The 11,214-nt window shown below is 47.8% G+C and overlaps 1 protein-coding gene across 1 annotated transcript in view; it reads right to left on the bottom strand.

Annotated features, from left to right (window-relative positions):
• Window positions 1–11,214, bottom strand: part of LOC134303073 (uncharacterized) — a 127,753-nt gene that overhangs the window by 66,258 nt on the left and 50,281 nt on the right. The window contains exon 8 of the mRNA XM_062988336.1: window positions 8,709–8,882. Coding sequence (XP_062844406.1) covers window positions 8,709–8,882 — 174 coding nt within the window. The remainder of the gene's footprint in view (window positions 1–8,708; window positions 8,883–11,214) is intronic.

Here is an 11,214-nt window from a genome sequence, read left to right as displayed (position 1 = left end):
CACAACTCGCCCCGCCCCTCTCCCTCTCTGAACACAACTCGCCCCGCCCCTCTCCCTCACTGAACACGACTCGCCCCTCCCCTCTCCCTCACTGAACACAACTCGCCCCTCCCCTCTCCCTCACTGAACACAACTCGCCCCGCCCCTCTCCCTCACTGAACACAACTCGCCCCTCCCCTCTCCCTCACTGAACACAACTCGCCCCGCCTCTCTCCCTCACTGAACACAACTCGCCCTGCCCCTCTCCCTCACTGAACACGACTCGCCCCGCCCCGCCCCTCTCCCTCACTGAACACGACTCGCCCCGCCCCGCCCCTCTCCCTCACTGAACACGACTCACCCCGCCCCTCTCCCTCACTGAACACAACTCGCCCCACCCCTCTCCCTCACTGAACACAACTCGCCCCGCCTCTCTCCCTCACTGAACACAACTCGCCCCGCCCCTCTCCCTCACTGAACACAACTCGCCCCTCCCCTCTCCCTCACTGAACACAACTCGCCCCTCCCCTCTCCCTCACTGAACACAACTCGCCCCACCCCTCTCCCTCACTGAACACGACTCGCCCCTCCCCTCTCCCTCACTGAACACAACTCGCCCCGCCCCTCTCCCTCACTGAACACAACTCGCCCCTCCCCTCTTCCTCACTGAACACAACTCGCCCCACCCCTCTCCCTCACTGAACACGACTCTCTCCCTCACTGAACACAACTCGCCCCGCCCCTCTCCCTCACTGAACACAACTCGCCCCTCCCCTCTCCCTCACTGAACACAACTCGCCCCGCCTCTCTCCCTCACTAAACACAACTCGCCCCGCCTCTCTCCCTCACTAAACACAACTCGCCCCGCCCCTCTCCCTCACTGAACACGACTCTCTCCCTCACTGAACACAACTCGCCCCGCCCCTCTCCCTCACTGAACACAACTCGCCCCTCCCCTCTCCCTCACTGAACACAACTCGCCCCTCCCCTCTCCCTCACTGAACACAACTCGCCTCTCTCCCTCACTGAACACAACTCGCCCCGCCTCTCTCCCTCACTGAACACAACTCGCCCCTCCCCTCTCCCTCACTGAACACGACTCTCTCCCTCACTGAACACAACTCGCCCCGCCCCTCTCCCTCACTGAACACAACTCGCCCCTCCCCTCTCCCTCACTGAACACAACTCGCCCCTCCCCTCTCCCTCACTGAACACAACTCGCCCCGCCTCTCTCCCTCACTGAACACAACTCGCCCCGCCTCTCTCCCTCACTGAACACAACTCGCCCCACCCCTCTCCCTCACTGAACACGACTCTCTCCCTCACTGAACACAACTCGCCCCTCCCCTCTCCCTCACTGAACACAACTCGCCCCTCCCCTCTCCCTCACTGAACACAACTCGCCCCGCCTCTCTCCCTCACTGAACACAACTCGCCCCGCCCCTCTCCCTCACTGAACACAACTCGCCCCTCCCCTCTCCCTCACTGAACACAACTCGCCCCTCCCCTCTCCCTCACTGAACACGACTCGCCCCACCTCTCTCCCTCACTGAACACAACTCGCCCTGCCCCTCTCCCTCACTGAACACAACTCGCCCCACCTCTCTCCCTCACTGAACACAACTCGCCCTGCCCCTCTCCCTCACTGAACACGACTCGCCCCTCCCCTCTCCCTCTCTGAACACAACTCGCCCCACCTCTCTCCCTCACTGAACACAACTCGCCCTGCCCCTCTCCCTCACTGAACACAACTCGCCCCACCTCTCTCCCTCACTGAACACAACTCGCCCCTCCCCTCTCCCTCACTGAACACAACTCGCCCCTCCCCTCTCCCTCACTGAACACAACTCGCCTCTCTCCCTCACTGAACACAACTCGCCCCGCCTCTCTCCCTCACTGAACACAACTCGCCCCTCCCCTCTCCCTCACTGAACACGACTCTCTCCCTCACTGAACACAACTCGCCCCGCCCCTCTCCCTCACTGAACACAACTCGCCCCTCCCCTCTCCCTCACTGAACACAACTCGCCCCTCCCCTCTCACTCACTGAACACAACTCGCCCCGCCCCTCTCCCTCACTGAACACAACTCGCCCCTCCCCTCTCCCTCACTGAACACAACTCGCTCCGCCCCTCTCCCTCACTGAACACGACTCTCTCCCTCACTGAACACAACTCGCCCCGCCCCTCTCCCTCACTGAACACAACTCGCCCCTCCCCTCTCCCTCACTGAACACAACTCGCCCCTCCCCTCTCCCTCACTGAACACAACTCGCCTCTCTCCCTCACTGAACACAACTCGCCCCGCCTCTCTCCCTCACTGAACACAACTCGCCCCTCCCCTCTTCCTCACTGAACACAACTCGCCCCACCCCTCTCCCTCACTGAACACGACTCTCTCCCTCACTGAACACAACTCGCCCCGCCCCTCTCCCTCACTGAACACAACTCGCCCCTCCCCTCTCCCTCACTGAACACAACTCGCCCCTCCCCTCTCCCTCACTGAACACAACTCGCCCCGCCTCTCTCCCTCACTGAACACAACTCGCCCCTCCCCTCTCCCTCACTGAACACAACTCGCCCCACCCCTCTCCCTCACTGAACACGACTCTCTCCCTCACTGAACACAACTCGCCCCGCCCCTCTTCCTCACTGAACACAACTCGCCCCTCCCCTCTCCCTCACTGAACACAACTCGCCCCTCCCCTCTCCCTCACTGAACACGACTCGCCCCACCTCTCTCCCTCACTGAACACAACTCGCCCTGCCCCTCTCCCTCACTGAACACGACTCGCCCCACCTCTCTCCCTCACTGAACACAACTCGCCCCGCCCCTCTCCCTCACTGAACACAACTCACCCCGCCTCTCTCCCTCACTGAACACAATTCGCCTCGCCTCTCTCCCTCACTGAACACAACTCGTCCCGCCCCTCTCCCTCACTGAACACGACTCGCCCCTCCCCTCTCCCTCACTGAACACAATTCGCCTCGCCTCTCTCCCTCACTGAACACAACTCGCCCCTCCCCTCTCCCTCACTGAACACAACTCGCCCCTCCCCTCTCCCTCACTGAACACGACTCGCCCCACCTCTCTCCCTCACTGAACACAACTCGCCCTGCCCCTCTCCCTCACTGAACACGACTCGCCCCACCTCTCTCCCTCACTGAACACAACTCGCCCCGCCCCTCTCCCTCACTGAACACGACTCGCCCCACCTCTCTCCCTCACTGAACACAACTCGCCCTGCCCCTCTCCCTCACTGAACACAACTCGCCCCACCTCTCTCCCTCACTGAACACAACTCGCCCTGCCCCTCTCCCTCACTGAACACGACTCGCCCCTCCCCTCTCCCTCACTGAACACAACTCGCCCCTCCTCTCTCCCTCACTGAACACAACTCGCCCCGCCCCTCTCCCTCACTGAACACAACTCGCCCCACCTCTCTCCCTCACTGAACACAACTCGCCCTGCCCCTCTCCCTCACTGAACACGACTCGCCCCTCCCCTCTCCCTCACTGAACACAACTCGCCCCGCCCCTCTCCCTCACTGAACACGACTCGCCCCACCTCTCTCCCTCACTGAACACAACTCGCCCTGCCCCTCTCCCTCACTGAACACAACTCGCCCCACCTCTCTCCCTCACTGAACACAACTCGCCCTGCCCCTCTCCCTCACTGAACACGACTCGCCCCTCCCCTCTCCCTCACTGAACACAACTCGCCCCTCCCCTCTCCCTCACTGAACACAACTCGCCCCGCCTCTCTCCCTCACTGAACACAACTCGCCCCGCCTCTCTCCCTCACTGAACACAACTCGCCCCACCCCTCTCCCTCACTGAACACGACTCTCTCCCTCACTGAACACAACTCGCCCCGCCCCTCTCCCTCACTGAACACAACTCGCCCCTCCCCTCTCCCTCACTGAACACAACTCGCCCCTCCCCTCTCCCTCACTGAACACGACTCGCCCCACCTCTCTCCCTCACTGAACACAACTCGCCCTGCCCCTCTCCCTCACTGAACACGACTCGCCCCACCTCTCTCCCTCACTGAACACAACTCGCCCCTCCCCTCTCCCTCACTGAACACAACTCGCCCCTCCTCTCTCCCTCACTGAACACAACTCGCCCCTCCCCTCTCCCTCACTGAACACAACTCGCCCCTCCCCTCTCCCTCACTGAACACAACTCGCCCCTCCCCTCTCCCTCACTGAACACAACTCGCCCCTCCTCTCTCCCTCACTGAACACAACTCGCCCCTCCCCTCTCCCTCACTGAACACAACTCGCCCCGCCCCTCTCCCTCACTGAACACAACTCGCCCCTCCCCTCTCCCTCACTGAACACAACTCGCCCCTCCCCTCTCCCTCACTGAACACGACTCGCCCTGCCCCTCTCCCTCACTGAACACGACTCGCCCCGCCCCTCTCCCTCACTGAACACAACTCGCCCCTCCCCTCTCCCTCACTGAACACAACTCGCCCTGCCCCTCTCCCTCACTGAACACGACTCGCCCCGCCCCTCTCCCTCACTGAACACAACTCGCCCCGCCCCTCTCCCTCACTGAACACAACTCGCCCCTCCCCTCTCCCTCCCTCATTGTCTATAACAGCTGCTTAAACAGTCACTGGTATTGTTGAGCTGTTTTTGTTTAATTATATTTGTGTTTTAGAGCTGTAATAAATGCAACACGTTATCAATTCAAACAGCTAACCAGAACCGTGCTGCTTAATGAAATAAATTTCTCCCTTTTACAACATGAGATGATTCTTCCTCAGTTCCCCCCAGAACTTTCTTCTAACCAACATTTCAGGCTTTTTCTGCTGCTAAGTGCTAACCATAAACAACTGAAATGTAGAAACCCTGGATGATATTTCCACCGCAGCACTTACAGCTGAGCTAATAACTTATATCTTCTGTTTGAATGTTGAGTTTTGTGAGCCAGTATTGTGCTTGTTCAGAGTCTTATCTAGGTTTATTTGCGTTAGCATTGACCTAATTAACTTAGCTAGCTAGCTAGCTTAACTTTAAAGTCAGCATTTTTTCTTAATTGTTTTCAGGTTTAATAACTAAGTGTAGTTGGACCATAGAAGATACTTTTAAATTAAAATTGCGAGTGGTAACACTGGATTCTTGGATAATGCAATTGATTAGGTAACTGGGTAACAGATCTGCTCCTTACAGTAGGTCCGTGTGTAGTGTCTCAAATCACTCCGTGTTCATGTCTGTTCAAAAGTTCAGTTCCTTGGAGTCATGAAAAATGTAATGAGGCCACCAGTGACTCTGGATGAAGGTAAATTCAATATAAGTCATTACTCAAAATGTATTCAGCAATTTGCACCCCTAGAGGCACCGCTGTCTAAAATATTTTAAAGCATCACTTTATTACTTCATTCATGAAAACACATCAATGTAATTTAATATTGTAGTTAGGTTTTTTGTAATAACTCTTACAATTATATGTAAATACTGTAATATTGTGGCTCAGAATGCATTGTAACCAGCATGCATTGTAATGGGCATCATACACACATCAGCCGTAACATTAACACCACCTTAATCTACACTCATGGTCTATTTTATCAGCTCCACTTATCATACTGGAGTACTTTGTAGTTCTACCATTACAGTCTGTAGTCCATCAGTTTCTCTGCATGCTTTATCCCTCTTCCATCCTGTTCTTCAGGACCCCCAGAGTATCAACACAGAGCAGGTTTTCTTTGGGTGGTGGATTATTCTCAGCACTGCAGTGACACTGATGTGATGGTGGTGTGTTGGTGTGTGTTGCACTGATATGAGCGGATAAGACAGCAGTGCTACTGGAGTTTTTAAGCATCTCAGTTCCACTGCTGAGTCCACCAGCCAACAATGTTCTTTGGGCAGCATCCTGTGACCACTAATGAAGGACTAGTGCATGACCAACACAAACTGCAGCAAGAAATGAGCGAACGTCTCAGACTTTATATCTACAAGGTGGACCAACTAGGTAGGAGTGTCTGTAGAGTGGACAATGAGTGGACACAATGTTTTAAAAACTCCAGCAGCACTGCTATGTCTGATCCACTTGTACTAGTTCAACTCACACTAAAACACCACCACCATGTCAGTCACTGCAGTGCTGAGACAATCCTTCAGTGAATTAATACCTGCTCTGTGGTGGTCCTGTGGGGGTCCTGACCATTGAAAAACAGGATGGAAGATGGCTAACAAAGTATGCAGAGAAACTGATGGACTACAGTCTGTAATTGTAGAACTACAAAGTACTCCAGTATGGTAAGTGGAGCTGATAAAATAGACAATGAGTGTAGAAACAAGGAGGTGGTGTTAATGTTATGGTTAATCGATGTAAATAGCTACCAAACAGTAATTATAAACAATTATTAACATTTATGGCTGAAAGAAGAATATCACAAACATATTTTTTGTTCCCTGGAGCCTAATTTAAGTTTGAAAATCACTAAATTGGCTAATCACTGAACACAAACATTAGATTGTTGTTTGTGAATAGTACTTAGAAGGTTGACCAGATTACAGAGAGACTCTAACAGGAAATGTTACTTAAATGTTTGTTAGAAACTTTGTCTGTTTAAGAGTGTTCAAAAACACAAACAGACAAAACTGTTAGCTTGATGCTACGATACATTCACATTACAGATAGAAATTTGCGTTATGCTTGCAGTAAAAACTTGATGAAATAAAAGTGATTTAAAATAATGTCTGGATGAAATACTGCTTTATTAGTAAATGATTGTTTTATAGATGTTGAGTGTTAAGTCTTTATTTGCCACTCGACCCTGAAGCAAAACAGTTGATCAGTAATCAGTAAAATATCCCATGTGCTATTTTTATCATCCTCAACAAGCGGTAGTCTGAAGCCCCGTCTAAAGTCATGTCTGTTCATGAGGAATGTTGTGAGCTCTCAGGTTGGTCTAGAACTTTGTACACGTTTGGTGGTGTCTGTTTTATTCTGGGTAGATGTTGAAGTCTGGGGGTTTCGGTGACTGAAGGTAAAATAAATGTGTACTTATTATAAATCCTGTGGTGTGGCCAGGCAAAAATGAAGTGAATTAGATATGACGTATTGTAAACATTCTGGAAGGGAGAAAAATTGATTTTAAAAGTGATTTCAATTTCAGTAAGACATTGTTTTTCTTTATATAGTGCAACAGTCCATTGAGATTTTGAACGGCCTTCCAGCACTCTTCCCATCAGGAGTTGCACCACCACAGAAACTGGGACAGCCGAGTGAGGCTCTGTTTCATATTCTCATGGTAAGTATTGTCAACTGTTATTTATTTGTTGTTTAGATAGTTCACTAAACTGCTGCAAAGAAACTTTAAGTTGTGATTTAAATCCTGAATATAGTTTGTTCTGTTCATGTCTGTGGTTTATAGTGTCTTTGGTTTTTGTTTTTTCAGCCCTCTGAAACGCTGCTGCTGTTCTTAGCAGATGTCGTCTATCAGCCCCCTGCTTCTAACTGACCAGGATAACTGCATGATCAGTGTTGGGAAGAACCCAGTGACAACATTCCCCGAAGGCCCGCTGCACCAAGGTGTTCTGTATGTCATGGCGTATACGCGCTGCAAGTCAGGTCCAGGTCCCTTTTTATTATTATTTGTTTATGTTTAAAGATGGTATATGAAGACCAAGCAATGTTGTTAATGTTGTAGACGTAGGGACATTGTTATTGGAAAGCCTTGACATCTAAGATTGACATGTTTTAATAGAATACTCAGAAGCGTATTCATATCAAGCTGCCATGATGACACACTTGTTAAAGTTAATAAAATTGATACAAAATTCAGATTTTCTGTTGTATTTTCGATAAACGGACTTGGCGTATGATGTCTTAATTTGAGTATAAAGTACATTCTTTTGAGTCTCAGATTACTAGCAATGCAGTCTTACCAATAGACTTAAATGAGAGAGACTAGTATTGAGTCTCTCTATCTTTCTTTTGTGCATGGAAACTGAATTTTTAACGCTTATGTCATGATTAAAATGCTCTAATGTTCATATTTTCTGACTGGTTTTAAGGCATTTAGTGTGATGCAAAAACCTATGTATTATTGCTTATTTTAAGAAGTTTTACTAAGTAACATTTGTTAATTATAATAATTATAATAATGTGAGGGTTTTTTAATTGTTCATTTCTTATTTTGAGAACTATTTTCTGGAGTTGATCTTATTTTAAGCTTTTAAGTGTTAATTTAAGAACATTTTAAAGCCATTTTAGCTAAAAATATGTCCAAGCATTCTAATTTCAAGAAATTCTTTACCAAATAAGGTTTTATGAAAATGCTTAAAACAAGATTAATATGCTAGTTTAGCTGATTATGCTAGTTTTTGGATTATTAATATGAAATTAGAGCAAATGAGTGTTACTCAAATCTAGCCATAATGCCTTAAATCAAGTAATTTCTTACTAATTTTAAGATTATAAGATCATTTATAGCACAAGATCTTTTTTCTTGTTTTAGGAAATCTTGCTAAGATAAATTTTCTCACTATACTGGCAGATCATTTTGCTTGATTAAAGTACCTTTTGTCTTGATTTGTTTTTATTTTTCTTGTTTTCTGAAGGTGATTTTTTGCAGTGTAGGATGTGATGATGTATGAAGACTCCAAAGAGTCCCAAACAAACCATCTACCAATGTTTAGCTTTTAATAAAATGATGCTTCAGAGTAAAACAGATCTTCTGTATCTACAGTGTGAAAGTGAAGATCTTACCTCAGTATCTCCAGTTTACAGTGTGGATTCTCCAGTCCAGCAGAGAGCAGCTTCACTCCTGAATCCTTCAGTTTGTTGTTATTCAGGTTCAGATGTTTCAGACTGGAGGAGTTTAAACTGAGAACTGAGGACAGAACTTCACAACTTTCCTCTGTTAGAGAACAATCATCCAACCTGGAGAGAAATAATCAGATCAATCAGAGAAATGAAAGACGTCACCCTGCAGCAGTAGGTGGAATCTAAGTAGCAGATCTGATAATATTACCCAGACTGCATTGCAGATGAAAGTGAAAGCAGCTGAATTGATGATGCTGAATCAGTAATCCTTCCAACATGAGTGTAAAATGTGATTTCAGACTTAAAGTGGATTCCACATTTTAAAGGCTTTCAGAGTTGAAATGCTGAATCTTCAGTAGATCTTTGTTAGCTGGTAGATCATTTAGCAACAATCCCACTAAAACATCTCCACATTCCAAACCACAAACCCTCCCAAACACCAACCAATGGAAGCTGCTTTATAATCACACAGGAGTTTTCATAGTGCTGTTCAAACTCCAGATATACCAGGACGGTGGGTGGAGCAGCTGGTAGAGCGAGTACTGACTGTAACGCAGCTCCTGAGCTCCTAGCTTCAGTTATCATTTTTCATTTTTGTCTGTGAAGAGTTTTGTATGTTCTCCCAATGGTTCCCTGCATTTTCATCTCATTTCTGCATTTCAGTTTTTTTTCTGCTTTTTTTTTCTGAACACAAAAACACACCGAGGGTAATTTAGCTTCTCTAAGTGGCTCCTGGTGTGAGTTATTGTATCTAACAAGAGTGTGTGTGAGTGTGTGTGTGTGTGTGTGTGTGTGAGAGAGTGTGTGTGTGTGTGTGTGTGTGTGTGTGTGTGTGTGTGTGTGTGTGTGAGTGTGTGTGTGTGTGTATCAGTGTGTGTGTGTGAGTGTGTGTGTGTGTGTGTGTGAGAGAGTGTGTGTGTGTGTGTGTGTGTGTGTGAGTGTGTGTGTGTGTGTGTGTGTGTGAGTGTGTGTGTGTGTGTGTATCAGTGTGTGTGTGTGAGTGTGTGTGTGTGTGTGAGAGAGAGAGTGTGTGTGTGTGTGTGTGTGTGAGTGTGTGTGTGTGTGTGTGTGAGAGTGTGTGTGTGAGTGTGTGTGTGTGTGTGAGTGTGTGTGTGTGTGTGTGTGTGTGTGAGTGTGTGTGTGTGTAAACCACAGAAACAATTATGATCATGTTACTAACAAAAATGGTAAAGACCTCCTGCAGCTCTGTGGAACTTTAGGTCTGTACATCGTCAACGGTAGAACTCGAGGGGACTCATTAGGAAGATTCACGTTCTGCTCACCTCTTGGTAATAGTACAGTAGATTATGCAATAACAGATTTAGACCCTTTCTCTCTCAGTGCATTTACTGTTAAACCTCTAATCCCTCTGTCTGATCACAGCCAAATTACTGTGTTCATCAAAAAGACAGAAACTAACCCCACCACACACACACGGCCCAGTAAGCTGTACAACATCTCCAGATCCTACAGATGGGCCGAGAACAGCGCAGAGGAGTTCCAGAAAGCAATTAGCAGCACAGAAATCCAAACTAGCTTAGATAACTTTCTGGACACTGCGTACATTCACAGTAAAGAAGGAGTAAATCAGGCAGTTAAAAATATTAATCAGATCTTTAAAAATACAGCAAATAAAGCTCAATTAAAAATTAAATCTAAATCAAAACCTAAATCTACAAAAGATGACAGCTGGTTCGACAAAGACTGTCAAATGTTAAGAACAGAACTCCGTAAAATATCAAACCAAAAACACAGAGACCCAAACAACAGTAACACACGACTTCTTTACTGTGAAACCCTCAAACAATATAAACGTACACTCAGAACCAAAAAAGCTCAGTACACCCAAAAACAACTAACAATTATTGAACAATCAATCAACACACATCAATTCTGGGACAATTGGAACAAATTAAAACATAGAGAACAGGAAGAATTGGCCATTCAGGATGGGGATATCTGGACAACCCATTTCCAATCACTCTTTAAAAATGTAGAATTAGATTCAAATCCTGAACAAAATCAAATTATTAGTAAGTTAGAGGAACTGGAACGGGCTGTTAAAAACCACCAGAATCCTCTAGACTATCTCATTACTGAGCAGGAACTTAAAGACAACATTAAAAAACTAAAAACAAAGAAATCATCAGGACCTGACGGGATCCTGAATGAAATGATCAAACACGGCAGCTCCAAATTTCACCTGGCGATGTTAAAAGTCTTTAACCTGATTCTGAGTGTCGGTTCCTTCCCTGAAATCTGGAATCAAGGTCTCATAACACCCATCTACAAAAGTGGAGATAAATTCGACCCTAATAATTACCGGGGCATCTGTGTGAGCAGTAACCTGGGGAAGTTATTCTGTAGTATAATTAACTCACGATTATTACACTTCCTTACCCAACACAACGTCCTGAGTAAAAGTCAGATTGGTTTTCTACCAAATTAC

This window comes from Trichomycterus rosablanca, chromosome 2 (genome assembly GCF_030014385.1).
Source record: "Trichomycterus rosablanca isolate fTriRos1 chromosome 2, fTriRos1.hap1, whole genome shotgun sequence".
Taxonomy (NCBI): domain Eukaryota; kingdom Metazoa; phylum Chordata; class Actinopteri; order Siluriformes; family Trichomycteridae; genus Trichomycterus; species Trichomycterus rosablanca.
Note: the sequence above shows the minus strand (reverse complement) of the source record. Positions and strands in the feature narration are given on the sequence as shown.